This window comes from Emys orbicularis, chromosome 6 (genome assembly GCF_028017835.1).
Source record: "Emys orbicularis isolate rEmyOrb1 chromosome 6, rEmyOrb1.hap1, whole genome shotgun sequence".
Classification (NCBI taxonomy): domain Eukaryota; kingdom Metazoa; phylum Chordata; order Testudines; family Emydidae; genus Emys; species Emys orbicularis.
Genome location: NC_088688.1, coordinates 112,071,085 through 112,098,653, shown reverse-complemented (window position 1 = coordinate 112,098,653; position 27,569 = coordinate 112,071,085). Strand labels below are relative to the sequence as shown.

The following is a 27,569-nucleotide window of genomic DNA, read 5'->3' as shown; positions in this document are numbered from 1 at the left end:
TTTAATGAGAGGCCTGACCAAAATTAGAATACAACCAGCCAAGGTGGTCTGAAAGACGGTATCTGAACTAGGTAGTTAAGTCTTTGAAAGCTATTAATAATCAGTGAAAGATATTTGTATCCCCAGTGGTCCAGCTCATGGAGAAAGCAGTGCATGTAAACCCTATTATGTATGCATGTAACTGGAGAAAACTGGTTTTGAAAGCTAGGGTAGCAGCACTGGATCGGGGAAGATTTTATAAGAGAGCTCTCTAGACACATAAAGAGTTTGTTGTTCTCTGGACAGCAAGAGATGCAGACAATCTGACCAAAAGGGGGCAGAGAGAAAGGATTGCTTTCAAAAGTTAGAAGCTTTCACTTTTCTTATTTTCCTCTCTAACTAAACTGGGAATGATTTCTCTAGTTTTTCTTTGAGAAGTGTGAATCTATTATGTGAACCATTTTTTTTGGTTTTAATTCCATTTTCTCTGTGGTTTTAATAAATCTTGATATCGTTAAGATAACTGTCATGAGGGTAACATCACACAAGCATCTCCAGAGTGAAATGAACCCCATCATGTCTAAGGGAGAGGTGCAAAAGGGAAAAGTGTTTCTGGAACCAGTACCACCTATCAGCTTTGGTCGAGACACATGGACAAAGATTTCCTGTCCCAATGAGTTGTGTTTTCATTACACTGCAACAAGTGAATACAAGGGGAGAGGCCAGAAGACCAAGGAGGAGATGAGAATTATGACCACACAGAAATAGAATTGGTGGAGACTGGTAGTGGGAAGACAATAAACTGGGAGATGATTAGAGGTGCGGACAAGTGACCAGGGCGGAAAAGAAGTAAAATAGCAGCCTGTGGAATAAAAGCCATACCATTTAAAAAAAAAAAAAAAAAAAGGCACGGGGAGGAGTAGTGGTCGAAGGAATAGGGACGGGGAAAAAACAGGAGAGAGAGGAGGGGCCGACACACTGTGTGATGGGGCATCCACGCCAGGACAAGGCGCAAGGGGATCTGGAGGAAAGTGAGAGGTGACGCCTGGCACCAAGTCATTGCTGGGAGGAGGTTCCAGCTAGAAAAGATGGGGAATCATTGATAAAAATGGAAGTTATTTTTTTAGACAGAACTTTTATTTCCCAAATTACTCTTTGTCCGCCAGATGGTGCTCTTGGGCAACTAATGTGCTGAAGGCCAAGCTAGGGGAGAAACCTCTTGACTAGATTTAGAATCTAGAGATTTCTTTTGCGTGTTTGTCCATTTCAGAGATTTTTATTTATGCAGAAAGAATGGATGTAGTACTCCTGGCTACAGTTGTGGGCAAACAGTGAAAGAAAGGGGAAGGTGTAATTAATTTCTCATAACAAGCTATTTGTGATAATGGAAACAAATGTTGTTTGTATTTTTTAAAGTTAGGGAAACTATTGCAGACAACATGCTGCAAGCATTGAATTTACCATAAAACAATAAGGCAATTATCTCAAAGCATTTCCATTTTTAAAAAAAAGCCAGCCGAAGGCACATGCACTAATTCATAGATGTAGTGTTGCATCTCTGCATTACTGATGTTTCCATGCACTCAGATCTTCAAAATTAGTGGCAAAAGCTGCAGCAATGTAGGTCCTTTCTCTTTTGTTTACAAAACAAACAAATAAAAACAGTTGCCATCTAGCTGACTGGTTTTGAATAGGATTTGTCTGTTTTGCACAATAGCTTTGTTAATAGAAAGTGAAAGTCATCTCTGAAGCCTTGTACACCCCCGATTTTAACTTTTTAAAATTAATTAGAAACTGGCAATGTTGAATTTCTGAAATCCAAGACCTTGCTGGTGTTATGGGAGAGAGCAATTGAAATGACACTGCAGTGTATTAACAAGTGGTGGGTTCTTTTTCTCTTTAACTCAAAGGATAATGAGGGTTTAGAAGAAGGGACACAACTGTAAAATCTGTTACATGGAATAAAAAATAGGAAAGGGAACAAAGCTATAAACACATTTTGAGTTCTGGTAACCAACATAAAGAAGCAAACTTTGCTCTTGTGATTTATTATATTACCAGAACCCCTTGAATGTATTTATAGCGTTGTATTTCATGGTTAACTGTCTCTGTTTTGTTCACAGATTAAATTATTTATAAATTAGGAAATATCCTAAAATGGTAACTGTTGTGAAAACACACTGTGGGTTTATAGAAAAGAAATTCAACGTAGAAGGCTTAGAGTTAGGTCGAAGTATTATGCCATGCTGTACACATCTTTTATTGTTTTTATATTTAATTATAGTACTTTGTAAGAGAAGGACAACCCAGTTGACTCAAGAAATAATGTAGGGAGGCATTCCACTAAATGTTTTTCTGTGGCCACCATGTCATCTGACCTTGAGTAAAAATGCTTGTGCCAGGTCTACCCAAGAGTTTACACTGTTAATAATAATAATAATAATAATAAATAATAATGATAATAAATAGCACCAATGTGGCTAGTTGCAGTGGTACTGAAAATTGAATAAGCCATTTTCTACTGTAGACACACCTATGGGGAAAAAGAGAAGAAAAGGTTTAGAGAAGGGCAACTAAAATGATTAAGGGTTTGGAGCGGGTCCCATATGAGGAGAGATTAAAGAGGCTAGGACTCTTCAGCTTGGAAAAGAGGAGACTAAGGGGGGATATGATAGAGGTATATAAAATCATGAGTGGTGTGGAGAAAGTGAATAAGGACAAGTTATTTACTTGTTCCCATAATATAAGAACTAGAGGCCACCAAATGAAATTAATGGGCAGCAGGTTTAAAACAAATAAAAGGAAGTTCTTCTTCACATAAGCACAGTCAACCTGTGGAACTCCTTGCCTGAGGAGGTTGTGAAGGCTAGGACTATAACTGGGTTTAAAAGAGAATTGGATACATTCATGGAGGTTAAGTCCATTAATGGCTATTAGCCAGGATGGGTAACGAATGGTGACCCTAGCCTCTGTTTGTCAGAGGTTGGAGATGGATGGCAGGAGAGAGATCACTTGATCATTACCTGTTAGGTTCACTCCCTCTGGGGCACCTGGCATTGGCCACTGTCGGTAGACAGGATACTGGGCTGGATGGACCTTTGGTCTGACCCAGTATGGCCACTCTTATGTTCTTATGCTCTTAAGAGGCATGGGAGAGAAGGAATCAACATCACCAATCATGACTCTCCTGGGATTAAATTGGCTAAATATTTATACTCTGGGATTGGCTGTTATGACTGTCCCGAGTGCTTTACCAATTATTAGAGGGTGGGATAGAAAGAAATGCCTGAAACAAGAACAGAAAGGGTAGACGAAAGACGGGAAGAGCATCACTGATTGGCTCATGGTAGAACATACTTCCAGCTGGTGTGTGTATTTATTTGTTAAGGTAATCTAAGTCTTAATATACAGTCTGGCACTACTTAGGGATTGTAAACAGTTAAAATATTTGTTTCAAAGGCTACATTTTAAAGGGCCAGTTGTTATGATTTATTGCAATTTTTTTTAAGGAGACTGGGTCATAAACTTTTGTTAATGGTTTAGGGGATGCTAAGAGTATTACAATAGCTCTGTAAACCTGGTGTTAGTGGGATCATAAATGAAACTGAAATTTGGCTCTGTTTTTTTGGCCCAATCCAATAAAATTAAATCTTGGGATACCATGTAAGGTCCAACATCCTCCCTATTCATTACATCACCCAGCTTCCTCTTATCAGGAGAGTTGAGGCTGGCATTTTTGGGAGAGCAAAGTAGGTGTAGGACAACTCTATAAGAGTTGTCTTCTTCGTATGGCTGATGTAAATGTAGAGCAACAACTACAATTTTATATCTAGATGGGTAAGCCAGATAATTGCGTCTGGAGTAGCAGAGTGTATTGCTGTGATAACTCATTCATATTTGTGAATCAGGCATTGAGTTGTTATATGTTCCATGGTCTGCTCTGGGTGACCACAGTCACACACTAGAGAGTCTTAAATTTTCCATTTGTGCAGCAAGTATCCACATCTTCCATGGTTTGTGTGGATACGGTTTAGGCTTATCCAGGAACTTCGTGGGAGATCGAAGCTATGAATCTGCTGCTCCGGGTCTTTCACTAGGTGTTTGTTTGTGACTTCTTGTGAACTCCATTCAGCTTTCCAGGTTTCATCAGGGTTGAAGTTGCATTGTTGAAGGTTAAATGCGTGAGTCCAAAAGGGCTTACTTGACTTCAAGCGGTGGTGAGGGATGTTGTTAAGGTCCTGGTGGATGGGAAGGCATTCATTTTCCATCACCCTCGGAAATTCCCGAAGGGTTGTGGCATCATGGCAAATGGATGTGGGAGTAATGTGTGACAGCATGGGCAGCCAGGGTGTTGGGGTCGACTTGAGGGTTCCAGTGATGCACCGCATTGTTGTAGTCAGTTGGACATCAACAAGTAGAGTATGGCTACTTCTTGTCTATACGGTTGCAGCGTACTTGGCTACAGAGTACACAAGGGCCATTGCTGATGTCTGTAACATGCATGCAAGTGCTTCCCAGCTTATGCTTGCCAGTTACTGGACCAGGCTGACCCCTGTCTTCATCTTGGCAGCTACCCTCTTCAGATGGTTGTGGAACGTTAGCATGCAATCAAGCTTCACTACAAGATAGGTCAGAGTGTGGTCATGTCGCACAGCGTGGCCACAGAAGGTCAATTTTAGGATGCGCTTAGCGTTCCTGTTATCAAGATGGAATGCAGTGACTGCTGTTTTGTGAGGATTTGTCTTGAGCCTCCATTTCTGGAACTATTCCTCCCTGGGTTTAGGTCTCTGGTCAAGGTGGACTCGATGTCACTGAAGTTGGCTGCTTGCATTGCCAGGCGAGGTCATCCGCCTATGCAAATTTGGAGGCACGTTGCTCGTGCAAACATTAAAAAGCATTGGCTCGAGTACTGAGCCTTGTGGCAGTCCATTGGTGAGGAACTAGGGTGAACTGACTTCGTTGCCCAAGTGGACACATAGCCACTTATTGCTCAGCATCGTCCATAGCAGGCATGGTGTTTTGCGGCAGGGGATGATCCTTGCAAGCTTCAGCATCAAGCCCTAAATCCAGACTCTGTCGTAGGCCGATGACAGGTCTACAAAGGTTGTGTCGGTCTTAAATTTCCTCTGGAATCTGGCCTTGATGTTTTTAAAAAAAGAGTACAGCAGACTGCTGGTTGATCTGAAGAAAGGAGAAGCAAAGAATGGTATCATACCACTAATGATAACTATCCTTAAAAAAAACCAAAATGAATGGAAGTTAGTTCTACATGGGACCCATTTTACTCTTATCATGGAAAGCTACAGAAGAGCTCCTGAGCCTACTTTAAATCTTAAGCTAGACCTTTCACTTGAGCTATTGAAAGCTACAAGATTCTTTGCTCTTGAGAAAGAAAAGAGTCAGTTTTTCCAGGACTCTGTGAGTTTTCATACCTTTACTAGAGACATCAAGCTTTCCACTTCCATCTCCACAGTGTGTTGAAAGTTCATTCAAATGCTGTTAATAGAGCCATATGAACACTGGACAGTAGTTAACAGTAACAAACAGGGCTTATACACACTAGTGCTTACTTCACTATAATATAAGTTGCTCAGGGTTGTGGAAAAGCCACCTCCCTGGGCAATGTAAGTTACACCGACTTAAGCATTGGTGTGGACAGTGCTAGGTTGGTGGGAGAAGTTCTCCCGCTGATGCCACTCGGGGAGGTGGAGTAATTGTGCCGATAGAAGAGCTCTCTCCCGTCAGCACAGAGCGTCTGCACTATCAGTGCTACAGCAGTGCAGCTACATCGGTACAGCTGAGCCAGTGTCATGATTCTAGAGTAGACTAGCCCACAGTCACCCAACATATTAGGAAAAAGGGAACTAATGATCTTTCATTTGAACTGTTACCTGTAAAGGAAAGTTCAGGCAGCACTTCTCAGAGGAAATAAAAGGTAAGTCTAATGCCCTACAGCAAGGGCTATAGATAATTAGGCACTATAAGTATGAAACTTACCAAAAAAAATTGTTCTTTGTTACAGAATAATATAACCAGGGAAAAAGGGTATTTCATCTTTTAAATAAAAAAATAACCTCTTATTGCACAACTTTGTCCCTTAGGTCAGACTGCCTGAGGTGTTTTCTGTAAAAAACACCCATTACATTTGACAAATATGCTCCTAAAATATACGTAGATTAGAAATATAAATATTTTTTATTGCAATTAAATAACATTTTTTATAATCTAGGTTAGCTCCAGACAGATTTTAAATAAAAATATTAACTCTGTTTTCCATAAATGCGCAGAATAAATACTGATTGCATTCTCTCCATATGCCAAGGATGACAAATAAATGGATTCTAACTGCTTTTCTACAATCAAGTGGTTGTCTACTAAACATTACATATGAATGAGCCTGTGCACTGTTAATTTAATGTTGGATATTTAAATATAAAATAGCCGGTTGACTTTTGAATTTTGAGAGGTATTCTTATTAAGCGTTGAGATGTTGGAGCTGAGCAACACTTTTAGAGCTCCTGGTTTCTTTGCTGTCAGTGTTGCAATTGTGAGAATTAAACACAGTTACATTATTGTCAATGAGACTTAACTCCATATTACATTGAGCAAATGTTTTGCTTTGAAATGTTTGGAATACCAAAACAGTATTTTCCATTTTATAAAGTAACATCTTGCAACATTACAGTTGCAGAAATAAAACTGATTTTCTTATATATTCAAAGAGGATGAAAAAAGAATTAAAAACTGGCCAAAATATTTTTAGACCATCATTGGCTAATAACCACCTAAAATGTTTTCGTCCAAACTCTATCAACATTTCCTCCCAGGCTGAGAACTTCCATGCTATGCAAATAGATCATGTATAGGCTGAAGGGGTTGTGTATTTTGTATATTCCACACTCATTTGTTTTCCTATGTTCATATGGAAATTTGGCCTTGTTTTTGGAAGAAAATTGGCAGTGTGTTGATTGGTAGTGGTGGGGAAAGGACCAGAAAGCCATAGATACAGGAAATTAGTACCAGATAAATTGGTGACTCAGAATAGTAGGAGAAATTAAGAACATAAGAATGGCCATACTGGGTTAGACCAAAGGTACATCTAGCCTAGTATCCTGTCTTCCGACAGTGGCCAATGCCAGGTGTCCCAGAGGGAGTGAACCGAACAGGTAATGATCAAGTGATCTCTCTCCTGCCATCCATCTCCATCCTCTGACAAACAGAGGCTAGGGACACCATTCCTTACCCTTCCTGGCTAATAGCCATTAATGGACTTAACCTCCATGAATTTATCCAATTCTCTTTTAAACCCTGTTATAGTCCTAGCCTTCACAACCTCCTCAGGCAAGGAGTTCCACAGGTTGACTGGCTATAAAAAGATAGGGCTATAAAAAGAGTATACCTTAATGCCTTGTTGGTTATTTGTAAGAAAACAACGTTATGGACGCACAATAGAATCTCCATGGTTAAGGTTGTTTTCAGTTTTCCACTTAAAGCAGATACTCAGTGTCTTTGTTACACTGTATTCTTTCTACGGATCTGCCCTAAATTTACAACACATAATCTGTGAGCAAAGATTTATTCTTCTAGGGATTTTCAAGTAAATCTGTTAATTATTTGAGTAAAAATTAATTAAATTTGGTCCTTTAAGTTTACTTTGAGTCTCATGATTTTTATACTCTGCATACAATTACTAATTTGAAAGGGGCACTTTTTTAGCAGCATCTAAGGGAAAAACTATTTCCTAAGTTTACAACTAGGTTAATTTTTGCGATATTGACAATACTCATAACTGACTGTTTCTTCATCACATATATTTTTAGGTCACATTTATACACCAGAATCTGGGCTTTTGTTTAAAATAATTTTATCTGTGGCCTTTGTGGTTTTGAAGAAAATCTTGAAAACCTGAACTGAGAGTTTTATTTGTTGGCTGGCCCTGTAATTTTTTTTTTATTATTTTTTTTATTTTCTGGCTGGCATAAACTCATTTAATAAAAACCAGAATCTTTGTGAATGTGCACCTCCATCTTAGGGGCCATGTTGTTCTTCATTAAAGTAGCCTTTGTGGTCAGAGATCCTTCCTAAAACTAAGAAGCTCAGAAGTTTATACACAGAATCACTACTTTGTGTATCAGTTGAGGTTGCTGCACATGTAACACACAACCTCTGAAGCAAGGATATGAAAATGAAGACACTTAATGATCCATACCCTCTCCTCCTCTACTCAGAGATGCTGCCTCGCTGACTGCACAACCACCAGACATCACAGACAATGTATCACAATCTTAATTCTGCGCAGTAGGGATGCTGGCATTTCATCACTCCTTTCCCCAAACTTGAGTGAGATTTCCCAGAACTGTGCAGAGCTTCAGTAGAGGATGGGAAGAAATCTGGTCTTGCTTAACTGTGAGCATGTGTTTAAGTCCTGTTATCGTCAGGGACTCTTAAATGCATGTTTAAGTGCTATCCTAAATAGGGATGCTTTCTTGAGTTGGGGCCTAAATTATTTTGCTTGAATGTCCTGGTGGTCTGTATCTCTATATATCTAGTAATTTCTACCTTACTGGTACTCGTGATTGCTGTTCTAATAAAATGTGATTTCCTTCTCTTTACTTTTAGGGAACAGCTCTGATCTCAGTTAGTTATTTTACATCACACACAGTGATGCATCCTTTAGCATCTGAGATTAGAATTGCACTTAATGGGTAAATATAAAATACAGCAAAAACAACATGTAGGGCTTTAAATACAGAATTCCTATGGATTATAACGATGGTAAAATGACTGAAATTCCATGCAATTCCTCAGAAGATTTCCCCTTAAGTATTTTATTGTCCAATATTTTATTATGATTAAAAATGTTTCTGAAGTGACTTGTGATTTTATTTTTTTTCATCCTTTACAGAGCAATGTTGAACTTTCAGAAGTAAATAAAATAATGTCTGTTTTAAGTTACTGTTTGTTAAACACTTTCATATTGCATGATTTTACTTTGGAACCAAATAAAATATGCATCCATACCTTTTTGAACAGGGTCCTAGCTTGTAGGTATATACCTACAAAAGAGTTTTATTCTCTTTGGCAATTATTTTTAATGTAGCTGCACTTATAGCCCCTGTCAGGATCGGGGTCCCAATGAATTAGATGCTGTACAAACCTCTAGGACAATGTGTTCTCTGCTCTGAAGATCTTGCAATCTTAGGGCCTGATCCAAAGCCCATTGTATTCAATAGGAGTCTTCCAGTTGACTTCAGCAGGCCCCCTAAGCGCTTATAATATTGTACTGGCGTATTAATATATTGCAGCATTAGATAAGGTTTATACCACTTAATTAGTAATGTTGAGTGTATGTATTGTACTGTTGAAATTTCTTGATAATTGATTGTGTTATTTTTCATTCCTCTTTCCAATTAAAATACCTTTTGGAATCATTTCAGCAGATTGTGTTTTCATTTGGTAGTCATATTATTTTTAGTATTTATTAATGTATTTTATGTCTCTGTTCCAGGATATTGATGAATGGAATATTGCCCATCTCAATACAATACTGGACGTTGTGGGTGAAGACTGTGGAATTTCTATTGAGGGTGTAAATACCCCGTATCTCTATTTTGGCATGTGGAAAACAACATTTGCATGGCACACTGAAGATATGGATCTCTACAGTATTAATTATCTCCACTTTGGAGAGCCGAAGTCATGGCAAGTTTAATATTTTTTAATGAAAGCTCATTTTGAAAGATGTTTCTTTTTTGTTTCAGCTGACTAAAGCAAACAGATGAGGTAGAATTACTTCATGGTGAGGAGCTCCATTTAAAAAAACAAGATAGGAGTGATTTGGTGGGCAGCTCAGAAAGTAATGAAATTTGAGTCTTGTGTTTGAAGGAGAATGGCCTTAATATAAACTGCTCCTTTTAAAGGAAATGGCTAAAAAGAAAAATAATCTGGGACTCAACTGAGTTCAACAGAAAAAACAACTAATAGTTAAACAGGCATTACTTGAATCAGGAAATCCAGGATACTATTTGAGAGAACTCTTATTAGGGCCTCATTGAAATCATCGGGACAGATTTGGTGTCTTAAGCCCACGTGAGCAAAGTACATAAGCATGTAGTTCATTTAAATGTATAACCAGACCTCTGAAGTCAATGAGTTTGCTTAAGTGTTCTATTGAATTGGGTCTGTATTATCTACTGCAGGGGTAGGTAACCTATGGCACGCATGCCGAAGGCGGCACACGAGCTGATTTTCAGTGGCACTCTGCCCAGGTCCTGGCCACCGGTCTGGGGGCTCTGCATTTTAATTTAATTTTAAATGAAGCTTCTTAAACATTTTAAAAACCTTATTTACTTTACATAAAACAATAGTTTAGTTATATATTACAGACTTATAGAAAGAGACCTTCTAAAAACATTAAAATGTATTACTGGCACACGAAACCTTAAATTAGAGTGAATAAATGAAGACTCGGCACTCCACTTCTGAAAGGTTGCTGACCCCTGATCTACTGCTACACAGCAGACTCCACATGAGTGGAGACTGAATGATCAAGGTACATCTTAACTGTGATGCCCACATTGTGTGTGTGTGTGTGTGTGTGTAAGAGAGAGAGAGACTTTACATTTTTCACTCTGATTATCAGAAAATGATTTTTAGTTGAAAATACTGGTGACCAGAAAGGTGATGGAGATAATTCATATTATGTTATGTTGGTTGCTTTATCATCTGCTAAAGCTGCACATAATGCATGTCATCCCTACATAGGTGCCGATTTATTTCTGGTCATCCAGTTATGATGATGGGAATGTTTACAGGTGATGTTCACTAATGGTGTTACTCAAATTATGTCCATGCATTCGGTCACTTCTGAATTAGAAGAAAGAACTGTGACATTTTTAAATATGTAAGCTGGCAAACTGATCAACTTACTAAAAATATTGCAAAAGCACAGTAGGAAAAGCAATGTTTTCTAGATTATAGTTCTAGTCTAAATGCTTTGCATTTAAATACAAGACAGAGGAGCTCTCGTTACACTTTGTGATAATATTGAGAAAGTAAAGAGGACCAAGACCATAACTTCAAATCATGTGAGTAGCATATATCTGAGTTTTGCATCATTGAATAGTACATTTTGTTGGAAATGATTGGTTTTATAAATTCAAGTATATTATGACTTCACTGTAGGAAAAAAAGATGAACTTTTCAAATACAGCATTGATATATTGATATATTAAAAACTACCTAAATAGGCAGCTCTCCTTTAAACACAAAGTTTTTATGCTCGATGCCAAGAAATATGAAAGTAATTTAGTAAGCAATTTTGCAAAACACTTAATATTGTAAAATTCCGACCAGCAAAGACACTTACTTAATCCTCATAGAACATGGACATGTTCTGGCAAGAATTTAGCAGAGTTCTGATTAGTGCGTTTTAAAGTATTTTAAAGCAAGTTTTAAGATATTTGTGCTGAATGCCCCTCTAGTCTACAAATAGGTTTTGAGTCTTCCAAATAACTAAATAAAATTTAAAAAAGAAATCTATTTGAGTGACCCCTAAGGAGGAATAGTGGACACTAAGCACTTTGTAATTTTATAAATTTTCACACTGTCAAGTCAGATTTGGCTCAGAATTAGGCCTTATCGAGAGAGGGAAGACCCAAAGAAGTGTTTCCATTTAATTTTTTTGTATTTCCAGTGGAAAATAAATATTCCTTGCACTGTTTGCAACTCAGACACTGAAGCATTTAGCTACTGTATAAAAACCTGAACATGCATTGACTAGAAACGGTTGAGCCTGTTTTCACATTCTGAAGTGAAATTTAATACTAGCATAAGTAGTTAAACGTTTATTAGATTTTTTCAAATTCTTTCAATTTTAATAATCTCAGCATTTATAAAATGGGTAAGGATTCTATTTTTTAAGCATGTGATCTTTAACCTGATTGTTAGGCACTGCTATCATAAGACATAGTAGAAAATAATTTTGAGATGATGTAATTTTCAACAGAACAGAAATTCTTAGTTTTTGTTTGGAATCAGAACAAAACTCCCAAATTTCAATATTTTTTTTAATTGAAAATTCTGAACAGTTTCAGTTCTGAAATATCAAGTAGTTTCATTTTGATAATATTGAAGCATTTTGTTTTGATAAGGTAAAATGTTTCATTTCAATAATGTTGAAAGTCTCTCTATAAAATATTAAATATAACACACATAAATAGTACTAAATATAAATCTAGTATATTAAATTAATATTTTAATTCAATAGTTAAAATAATGAAGTCACAATACAATTTTTTTACTTTAGTGAAACATTTTGACCTCACAATGATTTGTTTAAACTGTTTCCCATTGAAAATTCTGTCAAAATCCACGTTTCCACAAAACGTTTCCATTTCAACTAAACTACATTTTTTGATGGAAAACTGTTCCACTGAAACATTTTCAAACCATTCTAATTACCATTTAGTTAATATAAAAAAAATTGTTAAAGAGTTTCACAAATGGGAGCTAGGCACTCAACTCCCACTGATTTTTTTTTTTTTTTCATTGAGAGTTGAGTACCTAACTGCCCTTTCTAACTTTGAAAATCTCCCCTCCAAAATACATTGTGTATTGCTATTATATGGTAAATGGAGACCGTTTATAAATCACAGAAAAATATTTAGTTTCTTGATCATTCTTTGAGCATAAGTACTTAATAGAGCCGCATTAATTTTATAACAAAATGTATTTACATTAAATTTAAGTACAGTTAAGTTCAGTAAATATTAAAAGCTGAAGGCATTTTGACAGCCATAATTAGATGATGCTCAGCTGCATCAGAAGTACTACAAAATGAACTGTAATGACAGTTGACTCATTTGGTTGCTGAGCAACAGAAGGCGCAGATCATGACACTGACAAATGCCTGTGTTAGTGTAATGGTTTAGAATGAAAGCCATGAAATGGAGGAAGTAGATGAGCCTAGAATGAAGGGGTCACAGTTTAGAGGGCCCCTGCATCTGTATTCCCCCTCTGAGGTCCCTCAAGGGTATCCACTTAAAGGTTACCGGCTCCAAGCAGTCTTCTCTCTTGGGCTGACACTCATCTCTCTCTCTCTCTCTCTCTCTCTCTCTCCAGCCTGACTGGAGGTTTTGAAGGCTGCTCAAAGTTTTGAACATAATTTTAAGGGTTCAATTAAATCTCTCAAGAGCCCTTAAGTCTGGGGGTGGTAAGAATATGAACAAAATTGTTGAACCCCACATTTCTCTTAGTCCTTCATGCAGATCAGGCATAAAGTTTCCCCCCTGATCAGTCAGAATCTCACATGGAAACACCTCTGGCTGAATAATGCTAGCAAAGCCACCTTGTCTACCTCCATAGAGGATAGAGCTACGAGTTCTGGGTATCGGGTGGCACAATCTGTTATCACCAGAATATACTTTATCCTGTCCAGGTAATTTTGCTAAGGAGCCTTTCTCCAGCCCATCACTTAATTCACAGATCACTAGCAACTGCTACTTTGGTGAATCTAAGATTGAAAAAATAATTTACTAAGATGAACCATGTTAAGATGCATCTTGGCTTTGAATTGTGACAAGAGAGCCTTCTATTTCTTCCAAGGGCCAAGACTGACAGAGATTACGGAACTAGCATGCCTCAAATATGCTGACCACAATGGCAACAATTGGGGAATGTGGAGCTAATTTCTGAAAGTATCCTGTGGATAAATACTGCACCCTATTCATTATACAGTTCAATTCTCAATATTTATGCAAATAAGAGTGTCTCTGTAAATTGTATATCTTGATTCCACAACTGCAGTTGCCATACCCGCATGGAGCCCAGTGGGGCTCTGTGCAGGAACAGGTCTGTGTGCCACACCTAGTCAGTTGCAAGATCAGGGCCATAATGAATATGTGTGAGTGTTTAAATGTGTAATATTTCTTTTTGGAGTTATTTTTTGCTTTAGTATCTGTAATGCCTGAGAATTATTGTCCAACACAGACAATAATTTGAAGGGAAATGGGTAAAGAGTGGAAAATTAAAGAAAACATGGGAAACAGTGCAGCAGCTGGGGGAAAGAAAAAGATAGTGAGGGGACAGTTACTAGTTTTGAGGGTACGATTTATTATTACAATTGATTTTCTTTGGTAGTTTCATTTTTATTACCATAAGTTTTCCTTTGCATTCTTTTCTGGAAAAAAATGTGGAATTCTATAAAATGGTTATTTTACTATAAATTTATATTCATGACAATTATTTAAACAGTGCTTTGTTCTATTTTTTGATTTTCTTGTAGAACATTCTTAGTTATCTAGCAAAGTTGTTTGAATGGTTTACTTAGCCCATATATTTAAGGGAGTGGCTTGGTGACTTTGAGTTCACAACAGTTTGTGTTGGATACTTGTTCACATTACAAAAGGCCTTTTCTGCTGGCTGTTGTAAGGTGTTTTTATCTCCCTCTTCCCCCCCCCCGCCCCCCGGTCTGGTTAATATTTTTAGGTTACAGGATAAAGCTGATGCACAGGATGGTATGCTGGGAGGATTTGTGTCTTGACTAATAAATTGAGAAATTTTGCTCATGGCCTAAGTATTGAACTGCGCTTGGAGCTAAACCCTTCCTAGAGAGCAGCACTAGCATCTGTATAATAAGATTCTAAGAATGTCACTCTGTGTCTCACTCTGAAGCCTAAAATATCTCTTGAGCTAGTGTGACGTGATGGAAACAGCTACATGCATGGTTGAGAATTCTTTTTGTTCAGAATTTCACCAAGTTCAATCATCACTGGGCTTCGTGTCTGTTCCAGTCCAGTTTTTAAGTTTCAGAACATTTCGACTTCACAAATTACACTTCGTATGGTGTACAGCTACAGTAATGCATGTATCTGTACAGTGCCATGAGTCCTAGACCATTGTGATATCAGAGGTAACTCAAGAAATCACCCATACTCTACTGCTACTTTGCATGCAACAGTTTAATGGCTTGTATGAGGGAGACTGCACAGAGGGTGGAATACTTGGCCCAGCTGCCACACTTGTGCACCTAATTCCCACCTGCACAAATCAACACACACAACCACAACCAGCATACATAACCCCAAACACACAGTGCCCCTAATTGCAGCACTGCCCCATTTGCCGCCTGCACAAATCCATACAACTCTCTCCCAGCATAACACAACCAGCATGCACAATAACCCCAAACACAAACAGCCCCCTCACTGCAGCATACACTCCTCATTTGCTACCCTCCCAAATCTCCTAACACAACCCTGCCCCAAACAGATCAACACTACCACACACACAACTGCACAATCAACACACACTAAATCCAAACATCACTCTGAAGCCTAGAATGTCTGCTGAGTCAGTGTGAAGCAATGGAAACAGCTACAAGCATGGTTTAGAACTCCTTTTGTTCAGAAAATCACCAGGTTCAATCATCATTGATATGTGTGGTCTGTCACTGTCCCGTTTTTAAATTCTCCACCATTTTTGGCTTTTTTACACACATGACTTTGAGTTATGCCTGTGTGACAGCATGGGCTTTCAGCTACTAGTATAATGATAAAGGCAGAATACTGAACAGAATATGTAGATTGGAGCCATGTAGAAGATGCATATGATGCGCCAAGGTATGATATATGTCCATAAATCCAAAAAATTTGAACAGGGCCTTTAAATTTTGGAAAACAATCTAGGCACGTTAGATATTTGAAATCCGTTTATTCTTGCTGCTGTTATCTGACTCATGTAAAATACTGGTGAAGGTAGATCTCAGATCTGGAAGGATTAAAATGATATAAATCTCACTGAAGAATATTAGTGAAGGATACATGAAAGTGTTGATTAAACAGGAGCAAAGCAATTATTTTCATGGCAGTTTGGATATTTTGAATTCTGTTGTAGTAAGACTAGTTTCATTTTTATTTGTTAGAGAAAAGCATGTGTGTGTAAGGTTGTTCTTTAGACAGGACTATTTTTCGAATTGTACTCATTTTGTCTGTGTTTTATTATTGGGATTTGGGATTTGAAATTTTTGTCATATATGGAATCAAATCTGTTAATTTCAGTTAAAAAAAGAACACGGTATAAACTAACATGACAATGTACATAGATAAATACAGAATGAATGGGTCCTCAGTTTGTAGCAAGGCATTTTCAGTGGTATTCCTTCTGGTCTTCACATTGTAACTCCTGGGAATGACGGGATAATACATTACTATATGATTTGTTCTATATATCACAAAACACTCTGGAGAGAGGGTCAGTCATAAGATAAAGAGAAGGGTAAGCTTCAGAAAGGGAAAGTGACTCCATAAATTTGAGAGAGCAGGATGGAGGGAACATAGGAAGCCAGGATTGGAGGAGCAGGGTGAATGAGTCTTATCTCGGGAGTAAATTCATGGGAGGTCAGAGGAGTAGAATGAAGCAAGTTCACGGTGAAGTTTGAAAGAAAGAATTTGAATTGGATTCTTAGATGACTAGAAGCCAATGAAGATGACCAAGGACTCAGAGATATTGGGCAGGCCTTCTTTCTGGAGCAAGAGAGTATTCTGATTGCAAGTATTCTGATCCTCTGAAAATAGCATGAGATTCTGCCATGCACCCAAGAGGAGGGTGCAGAGGGACTGGGTTGTGGCTGGAGCCACACCCTTTCCTGCTGCCCCTCTTCTCACACAGCTAGAATCTGCATCTTCTAACAGGAACTGTGCTCTCCAGTGATTGCTGGTGTCCCCAACAATTGTTGGCCAGCCCCTGTTAGGGTGATACGGTGAGGGAAGCTCCTCTGCCCTTGTGGATTAGGGAAGGCTTCAGACAGTCCCAAATGGAACCGATTTAAGGTATGAATATCGATTTCAGGGGAAGCATTGTTTAGGTCAGGATGAAATTGACAGCGTTCTGGAATTGGTGATTCTTACAAAGAAGAAGTAGGAGAGAGAAAGCTCATCCAAGATGATGCCCAAGATTTCTGGCCTAGGGAGTAAAGTAGTCCGAGTTAACGAGAAAGATGGTAGAGTTAGGCATAGGGGAGCAGATGTGGGCAAGTCTCTCAGAAAGAGAGTAAAAGTCCCTGCAGGACATTTCAGTCCTTCAGGAATAGGATGCTTTGGTGTAACTGGCAGCTGACAGAGTCCAGGCAAGAAAGCAGGGAATCATCATCATCATCATCATCATCATCATCATCATCATCAAACCTCTCTCTTATGTAGTGCTTTTCATCAGTAGATTTCAAAGGACTTCACAGATGGGAAAACTGAGAGACAGAAAGGTGACATGGATAGGAGCTGGGAGTCATCGATACAGAATTGATATACACAATTGATAGCAATGACATGTCAAATAGAGAAAATACCGATGTAGCATCTGTTCATTAGTCAACTTCTATAGCTGACAAAAAATGTATGTGGGAGCCAATAGAGCGAAGGATAGAAACCTGAGACACTCTTTAGCATGTAGCGTGGAAGTAACATGTACATCTTCCATGAATGAAGGAAATGGTTGAATTCAAATTAGAGAAGGAGATTATCGGACATACTGGTTTCTTGTTAGAATCCTTAGGAAGGTGTGTGATAAGTAACACCAAAAGTCACAACCATCAAGTGGGAAGGGAACCATCATAAGCAAAAGTGTTGGTTTACTAATTTATCTGGAGAAGGGCAGTCTCACTATAAAAGGGTCAATGCCCAGTTTGAAGTCAGTCAGACATTTTTGCTAGAGAAGGTGGTTGGAATGGTGAGAGAGGGTCACCTTCTCCCGAACTCTGCTGAGGAATTGAGTTTGAAACTGGATATCTTTTGATGAGCAAGAAATGATCAAATGAGATATTTTTGTTTAAAGAGCTAATAGCAGTTTTGAAAAAGACCTGGAAAGTTACAGAAAGTGTAGTGCTTTTTAAGAATAGTGATTATAAGGAGTCAGAAGACAAAACTTGAGGTTGGAAGGGAGTCCAATAACGAGGTAGGCTTTTGCTCATGGATGAGATTTTGTTGAGGACAATATTGGGATGGATGGAAAAAGATACGTGAAATGAAAGGATGTCACTTTGTAGGTGAATCAAGAGACAGTGAGGTGCCTGGGCTCAAAGCAGTAGGGTGGTGATATTGATTTTCTAAAGGAATAGCATGGCAAACTGTTCATATTGATCAGTGGACAGAGAGAGGTTGGGAGTGGGTATTGGACCGTGATCTAGAATTAGGCTGAAACAACTGCTTGGATAAAATGTGGAGGATGATGAACTACACTAATCATCAACCAATGACTTTAAAGTTTAACAAATTTTTACTGACTTAAAGCTTTGGAATTTTTTAATGCTAGTCATACCAAAGAAATCCTCAGATGTTTTATTCCCCCACCCTCCATCATCACATAAAGTAGTATTACAGTGCAGTAGCTTGGTAAAATGTCACATTGAATTAGCTTGAATCTAATGGCATTTTTCACTATCTGTGGAAATATCTGCTTTAGTAACCATGGAACCCTACTGCTTTATATCCAGTTTCTTGTTACAAAGATAAGAATAATTGGGTGAATACAAAAGGCTGTTTCACATCAGCCTGATGCCCATATTGTCATTTAGTTGTTACATTTTTTATGTAGTAAAGCACATTTTGAAAATTTGATCATTCTTTGTTCCATCTATGTGTTTGCATTATTACTATGAATAGTTCTATTTTTAAAAACTGTGTTACACTTAAACCAGATAGACAGCTTCTCTATAATTTTTATTGACAACAATTACAATTATCTGGGCATTCTTCACAGATCAACGATTTTCCATCCAAATATAGTCACCAGATGGTGGTATGCAATATGCTGAAATTTGTTTTAATACTAAATCAATACAGATTTAATTTCCAATTTAATGACTGCTTACACTTGTATAACTTTCAGTGCTAAATAAAGTACTTATCACACAGCACAAAAATTAAAATGAGTGACATCCCTCTATTTCGTTAATTGCTTGGGTATGATTTGTAAAATGGAAGTAATGAAGAACACTGTCCAATAAATGAAAGTTCACTATAAAGGTATTTAATGTTAAGACTATTTTAACATTTTTAATTGCATAAAAACTATCCATGCAAGGCATTATATTTTCTCGTTTCCTACATAGGGACTTACCAAAGTGTCCTGGATTCCTACAAAATGTTTAATCTGCATTTGTAGGTTTATTATTACCAGTACATAAGATTGCCCTATTATTAGGATTTGGCTTAAAACTCGTAATACAAAAGTACACTCGTAATACAAACTCGTAAATGTAATACAACTTGTAATAAAACTCATAATACAAAAGTACTTCACTGATGTCCCTCTACTCTGGCTTAGAGTGACCACTTCTGTGGATAAAGGGGTAGTGCAGTCTATGTTGTTCATTCAACTCATGGCTTTTTTGGTGAAAATGCCAAACAAACGTCTGGCTAAAGTTGATTAATATAATAAATCTCTTATTCTGACTCTCTTTGGGTTCTGCCAAATGGCAAGTGAAGTTAAATTCATCATCTGTTTTTGTTAGGAGCTGCATAATCTTTGGAATTTTCTGGTTTTTTTTTTTTTTTTTTTTTTTTTAAAACCTTTCCCTCAAAATACACTGCTAAAACAGCAGTCTCCTCTTAGTTTAGTATAGAACTAAGTGTTGGGGCCTGAGTAGTTTACTTATGACTTTCTTCTTCTAATCATGGATAACTTCAGCAGGTTTATTTATTGTAGCTTATATAATACCTTTCAGCCTTTGTGACATAGTTTTATAAAGATTCTTTCATGCTAGTGCCCATATAATGAATTTGAGTGGGCAGAATATGTGATGATGATGCAGACTTTCACACACAGGAGCCCCATACATACTTAAATCTTTTTTAGTGGTGCATACGGCGTAAACAGCTAACATTGCTCTGAATTCCTTCTCTGGGACTTTTCCAACCCTATGGGATACTCTCCTGAGGACTGATCTACTTTTTTGGGATGTCAAAACTTTCTCCTTTTAAATTTTTCATGTTGAACTTAATTCTTGTAAAAAAAACAGAAAAGGTAACAATACTGACAAGCATAGAATGATGCTTATGATAAGCACAGGCAAACTGCAGGCAAAGGAATGAAAATTCTCTATCCTGGCCTTAAGGGCAAATCATCTGTAACTTGGAAAAGCAAGCCTTTTGTCAGTTGATGGTTACATGCACACAGTAGTTGGCTTCTGAGTTTCCAAAAAGGTTACTAAAGGCATGGGCTCTGAATTGCAAATAAAGTGTTAATACTGAAAGTTTTGTTAGTTGGGCAATGGGTAGAATTCTGAACTGTTTCAAGAATACATTTTATAGCAAGGTTAAGACAACGATGTGGAAGCCTTTACTTTCTACAAGATTAAGAACTGGGCTCCCTAGTTGCTTGTCTACACTACCGCGTGGGGTCAATCTAAGATACGCAACTTCAGCTATGTGAATAGTATAGCTGAAGTCAACGTACTTAGATCTACTTACTGCGGTGTCTTCACTGCGGTAAGTCGACAACTGATCCTCTCCCGTCGACTCCGCTTGCGCTTCTCGTTCTGTTGGAGTACCGGAGTCGACAGGAGAGCGCTCAGCGGTCGATTTATCGCATCTATACTAGACATGATAAATCGACCCCCCCACTGGATCGATCGCTGCCCGCCGATCCGGCGGGTAGTGTAGACAAGCCGAAGCTACTAGCTGCACTGCCATTTATGACAGTCACTAGAGTCTAGATTTTATGAGTAGAGTCTAGAACTCCACAATTTCAGCAAGCTGTTTTCCTTCTCCTCGTCAAAATGTAATGCCCATGAAAATGCTGTATTGGCAGTACTGAAGAGTGAAGTCCTCATTTTATCCATAAAACAGATACAGCACCGACAGCAGCAATGGAAGCTTTCTCCCCTATCCTGTAAACAGACCTCAACACTGACTTTGAGGGTCAAGAGGTTTTTCACTCTCTATGAAAAGTCATTCTTTGGCTATTCTGTTGATAATCTTACTGACATGGACCAGTTGGTGGTGGCTCTTTGGTTGTTTGGAGAAGTAATGAAATCCCCCTCTCATTTTACATAGGCCTCTAGACACACATCATGTGTGAACAACTCCATCTCTAAGCATGACTATGTTGGGAATGATGAACTAGAGCTGAAAGCCTCCAAATACTAATTACCAATCCCCTGAGCAATCACGTTCACTGATCAGTGGGCTATGGAAAAATTAATGAAAGGTTCTGAACGAACATAGCGTCTCCAAAATAATCGTTTTAGAGTTACAGTAGTACTACAAGTTAAGGTAAAAATGGTACAAGTAATAGCCAATATATATTACAAAAATATGTTCTTTGGCTATAATATCTGGAACAATTAAAACTCATTTCTTTTGTGTTAGTGCATATAATTACATCCCCAAACATAAAGAAAAATTAACCTTAAATTACAAAAATCTGCCTAGTTTCTTACACTATCACCCACCATTCCTATAAAAATATTTTATAGTCACTATTAGTTTTTGCATTTTAAAAATAATTTTTTTCTTACAAACTGGACTTCTCTGCCATTTTTTTCTTTATTCATGTAATGACTTTGTACTTCTCAGTACAAAACCCCATCTGTTTATTCTAACTGCCTGAGCTGTCTTACCTTATTTGAGTTACAGCCTACTTAAACTGCATTCCTGGTGTCTTGTTTTTCTGCCTGTGGTGTCTGGGACAAAGGAGAGGTAAGCAAGTGTGGAAGCCGGTTAGTACATGTCAATGAGAGGATACACCCGTCTCATGTTCTCAGAAACTGATTTGAATTTTGCACTTGTTTGCCTCCCCTTTTGTCTGTTGCTGGAGTTCTCTGTTGCTGGGTTCCTCAGTACAGTAGAACCTCAGTTACAGACACCTCGGGAATGGAGGTTGTCCATAACTCTGAAATAGTCCGTAACTCTGAACAAGACTGTAGGTACTTCAGCCACAGGGGAGTTGGGGCTGCAGCTGCAGGGTGGGGGTGGGGGGTCAGGGCTCCCAGCGGGGGCCTCAGAGCTTCTGCCCCCTGGGAGCACGAGGGCTCAGGGCTTTAGAGCTGGGGGGAGTGCTGGGGCTTGGGGCTTCAGTCCCGCAGCTCTGTTCCCAGCTTCTGCCCCGCGGGTTAGAAGCCCCCCCCCCCCCCCCCCCAAGCCAAACTCCCCCGACCCTGCGGCTGCAGCCCCAACCACCCCGTGGCTGAAGCCGTGAGCCCCAGGCAGTACAGTATTTGCTCGGGGCATTTTTTGTCTCCTCTGCTGCCTGATTGATGACTTCCGGTTTCACAGCATGTCTGGTTGACTGGTAAGTCCGTAACTCTGGTGTTCGTATCTTTGAGGTTCTATTGTACATTGTTAGTTTGTAGAATACTGTAAGGGGTCAGCTCAAAATTCATGGGAAGCATGTTTTCCTAACTAAACTGCCATATTTTTAAAGCCTCTGTATTTGCAACTATAGCTCATATCCTGATCTTTGTGCATGAAAATGAGGCACTTACCATCATAGAGCTGTGGCTTTGAGGAGAGGTAAAATATACTGCAAGTTTCCTTCTTGGGAAACAGAGACTAAGGATCTGTTGGAAAGTTTGGCCTAAATCTCAGTGATCTTGGTACATCTGTACATTACTCAGTATGGGCAGTATGGCTTAGTTGGTTGCTATGCTGCCATTGGCTCCTTGTTTGCAGCTGCAGTCTATGACAGCTCTCATTGGGTTTACAGAGAATGTAGGGGAAGATAAATGATTTCCTTGCTATGGAAGTGAAATATGCCAGCTTTTCAAGGGCAGCATGCAGCATAGACTGTATACCTCACTATAGCATGCATCCCATGATTGCTACAGCAGGGGCTACCAGTAGTTAAGCAATGGCCAGAGCACTTTGTGGAACCATCTTTGCCCTCTGCTCTGACTTCTGGGATGATTTTCTTTCAATTAGTGAATGTTTACTGCCCTACAGGTCACCGTTCCTCTGAATAAACTTTCGCTTTGATGGGATTTCTCCTCTCTTTTTCTTTTAATCAGAATTTTCAAATTGGAGCAAACTTGGATATAGAAATTTTATACAAACAGCGTCTTGGACAGTAGATTTTCCATCACTTTTTTTACTATTATCAAATAACGTTTTCTCTAGTTTCATGTAGCATTTTCACATTTTATAAGGGCCTTATCTTCAACATGTCTTAACATATTCTAAAATTCTAGTGTAGACAAGGCAGTGTAATCTTTAACATGTGCTAAACTGGACAGGCTGAAGCTTGCTAGTATTCCGCTACACTACAATTTTAGAAAGTGTTAGTTAGAACATGTTAAATAACATACTCTAACAATATACCTCTTAAATCTTTCTCCAGACCCAACCCAAATGGATGCAGACTAAGGTTTCTGCAGACTCATCTTGGTGCCTTTGTTTAATAAAAGCTAGAACAGGAATATAGTAAATGTCATAGGCTCCTTAGCTTTCCATAATGCCTATGTTTGATTTATACAAAAATAGCACCACTAATTTTTAACTTAAATATTGCTGAATATATAGGGCATTAATTATGCTGCAGAATATTTCTATAGAAAACAAGTGTCATCGCAGAAAGTAAAATATTACTAAACATATATTACACTACATTTTATTTCCCCAAATCAACATTTTAATTTTACAACCTTTAACATAAGTTAGAAAACGACATGCCTTAAAGTTAAGAAGAAATTAAAGTAACTTGTGCTATATAATTACAAACATTAATGGTTGAGCTGAATAAATGTATTCAATTTAAAGCAAATAGATTTTATGGCAGAAAATATTAGGACTTGTTAATCAACATCCAAAATAACATGAAGATGTACTTTAATCACATAGATGGCGACATCTACATTTCTGTTGTTTTATAGATAAATTTAGTTTTATTCTGTGGAAGGGCTAAAAATGGATGGAAAAGGAGGGTGACATAATGCAAGGCAAAGCAAAGTTCCTAGAGGTGCTGCCCTCTGACCTAACTCTCATTATTAAATAAATAATGTAACCTAGAGCTAAAGATCAAACAGAACACAGGAACATTGACTTCAATGTCTGGAGCATGTCCAGAATTTGAAAAGAGCACACATAAGGGATTGTGAGAGGATTGTGGTAGGTTCTTTCTTGGCCTAGTCAGCATTGCATTTGGCTTGGGGGAGCAGTGGTGTTCCTTCTCCTTGAATTCCCTGATGGGTCCTGGGGAGAACAGCAGGGAAGAGAAAATTGACAAAATCCAAAAGAGTCACAAGCAAATACATAAGCATTTCTATAAAGCATCTATTACTATACATCAAACAGGAACTGGAGATATGATGTGAGACCCTTGAGAAACCCAGAAATTAAGTGAAAGAGCCCAAGATTTTTTGCCTTCCTCTCTTAGGAATGGTAGACTGCACACAAAGGTAGTTTACAGAAACCTGAGGGCTGTGGTTCCAGTGGTCTGTCCACCTTTCTGGTCTCATTTTTTTTTTTCCACAATGCATTCTGGCTTCCTGATTGATCAGTTCCTCTAAATGTTGCAGTGTGATCCTTACTCTATTATTAAGCATTCTACAAAAGGGAGAGAGCGCCTCAGGAGTCAGGCACCTGCTATCCTTGGCTGCTAAACACAGTGGCACAACTATGGATTGTCTCTTACACAGGGTGAAACATAAAGTCTCAGTCTTACCATATGGGATTGCACTGGCTACCAATGCATTTTTAGTCCATTTTGACTAAAGGTATCTATCTATCTATCTATCTATCTATCTATCTATCTATCTATCTATCTATCTATCTATCTATCTATCTATCTATCTATCTATCTATCTATCTATCTATCTATCTATCTATCTATCTATCTATCTATCTATCTATCTATCTATCTATCTATCCCTTTCATTTGAGAGCTTCCTCAGATACTTTCCCATCTTTCATTTGAGAGCTTCCTCAGATACTTTCCCATCTTTCATTTGAGAGCTTCCTCAGATACTTTCCCATCTTTCTTTGAAGGACTAAATATTCTCAACACTAGATCCCGGACTCCAGGCTGAGATGAATGAGCCAGTTTTTGGATTACATAACATACATGGTATTTTTCTCTTCCCTAAGTGGATGACTTACGAGACAAACAGGCACAGCGGAAATATTATAATTAATTGCAAAGTAGAACTCAGTCTTCTTATGTTGGGCAGAGGGTTGTGTGGTCAGAGGGCAAAGTTATAAATTCACTCATATAAAACATAAACAAAAACAATCTAGAAGGGGACACTGTGACACATTTTCAGGGTTACCCCGGTTATCCTGGGTGAATTACTGCCATCTGTTTACAGTGGGAGGGAGCTCTGTTTGTGCCCCACCAGAGAAATTCTCCCCACTTACTAGGAACACAGGCACTCCACTCCAGGCTCTGCGAGCCCTGCTCTTTCCCTCTGCAGGCTAGCAATTTACACATTCCACTGGGTTACATTTAAGTGTCCAGTTCCCTACCTTCTGGGCACCCGCAATATACACTTATTTGTTGTCTCTGTGGCAACAGTGCACTTTGGGTTCACTGTTTAGTAAAGGAATGTTTAACTGTATTATGCTGTTAAGAACGGCCATACTGGGTGAGACCAAAGGTCCATCGAGCCCAGTGTCCTGCCTTCTGACAGTGGCCAATGGTGCCCCAGAGGGAATGAACAGAACAGGTAATCATCAAATGATCCATCCCCTGTCACCCATTCCCAGCTTCTGGCAAACAGAGACTAGGACATCCCTGCCCATGCTGGCTAATAGCCATTGATGGACCTATCTTCCATGAATTTATCTAGTTCTTTTTTGAATGCTGTTATATCTTGGCCTTCACAACATCCTATGGCAAAGAGTTCCACAGGTTGACTGCGTTGTGTGAAAAAATACTTCCTTTTGTTTGTTTTAAACCTGTTGCCTATTAATTTCATATGGTAGCCTCTAGTTCTTACGTTATGAGAAACACTAAATAACACTTCCGTATTTACTTTCTCCACACCAGTCATGATTTTATAGACCTCTATCATATCCCCCCTTAGTCGTCTATATTCCAAGCTGAAAAGTCCCAGTCTTATTAATCTCTCTTCATATGGCAGCCGTTCCATTCCCCCTAATCATTTTTGTTACCCTTTTCTGAACCTTTTCCAATTCCAATATATCTTTTTTTTGAGATGGGGCGACCACATCTGCACACAGTATTCAAGATATGAGCATACCATGGATTTGTATAGAGGCAATATGCTATTTTCTGTCTTCTTATCTATCCCTTCCTTAATGATTCCCAAAATTCTGTTTGCTTTTTTGACTGCCACTGCACATTGAGTGGATATTTTCAAAGAACTATCTACAATGACTCCGAGATCTCTTCCTTGAGTGGTAACAGCTAATTTAGACCCCATCATATTATATGTATAGTTGGGATTATGTTTTCCGATGTGCATTACTTTGCATTTATCAACATTGACTTTCATCTGCCATTTTGTTGCCCAGTCACCCAGTTTTGAGAGATCCTTTTGTAGCTCTTTGCAGTCTGCCTGGGACTTAACTATCTTGAGTAGTTTTGTATCATCTGCAAATTTTGCCACCTCACTGTTTACCCCTTTTTCCAGATCATTTATGAATATGTTAAATAGGACTGGGCCCAGTACAGACTCTGGGGACACCACTATTTACCTCTCTCCATTCTGAAAACTGACCATTTATTCCTACCCTTTGTTTCCTATCTTTTAATCAGTTACCAATCCATGAGAGAACCTTCCCTCTTATCCCATGACTGCTTACTTTGCTTAAGAGACTTTGGTGAGGGACCTTGTCAAAGGCTTTCTGAAACTCTAAATACACTATATCCACTGGATCCCCCTTGTCCACATGCTTGTTGACCCCCTCAAAGATTTCTAGTAGATGGGTGAAAAGTATCAGGGGGTAGCCATGTTAGTCTGTATCCACAAAAACAATAAGGAGTCCGGTGGCACCTTAAAGACTAACAGATTTATTTGGGCATAAGCTTTTGTGGGTAAAAAACTTCACTTGCATCTGAAGTTGCATTTGAAGAAGTGAGGTTTTTTACCCATGAAAGCTTACGCCCAAAGAAATCTGTTAGTCTTTAAGGTGCCACCGGACTCTTTGTTGTTTTAGTAGATAGCGGAGGCATGGTTTCCCTTTACAAAAACCATGTTGACTATTCCCTAACAAATTATGTTCATCTATGTGACAATTTTGTTCTTTACTATAGTTTCAACCAGTTTGCCTGGTACTGAAGTCAGACTTACCGGCATGTAATTGCCAGGATCACCTCTGGAGCCCTTTTTAAAAAATTGGCATCCCATTAGCTATCCTCCCGTCATTTGGTACAGAAGCTGATTTAAATGATAGGTTACAGACTACAGTTATTAGTCCTGCAATTTGACATTTGAGTTTCTTTAGAACTCTTGTGTGAATACCATCTGGTCCGGGTGACTTATTACTGTTTAGTTTATCAATTTGTTCCAAAACCTCCTCTAATGACATCTCAATCTGGGACAGTTCCTCAGATTTGTCACTTAAAAAGAATGGATCAGGTTTGGGAATATCCCTCACATCCTCAACCGTGAAGACTGATGCAAAGAATTCATTTAGTGT

General features: G+C 38.5%; 1 protein-coding gene across 1 annotated transcript in view; it reads left to right on the top strand.

The window, feature by feature from the left end:
• Positions 1 to 27,569, top strand: part of KDM4C (lysine demethylase 4C) — a 429,818-nt gene that overhangs the window by 61,070 nt on the left and 341,179 nt on the right. The window contains 3 exon segments of the mRNA XM_065406934.1: positions 8,208 to 8,317; positions 8,319 to 8,385; positions 9,488 to 9,681. Coding sequence (XP_065263006.1) covers positions 8,208 to 8,317; positions 8,319 to 8,385; positions 9,488 to 9,681 — 371 coding nt within the window.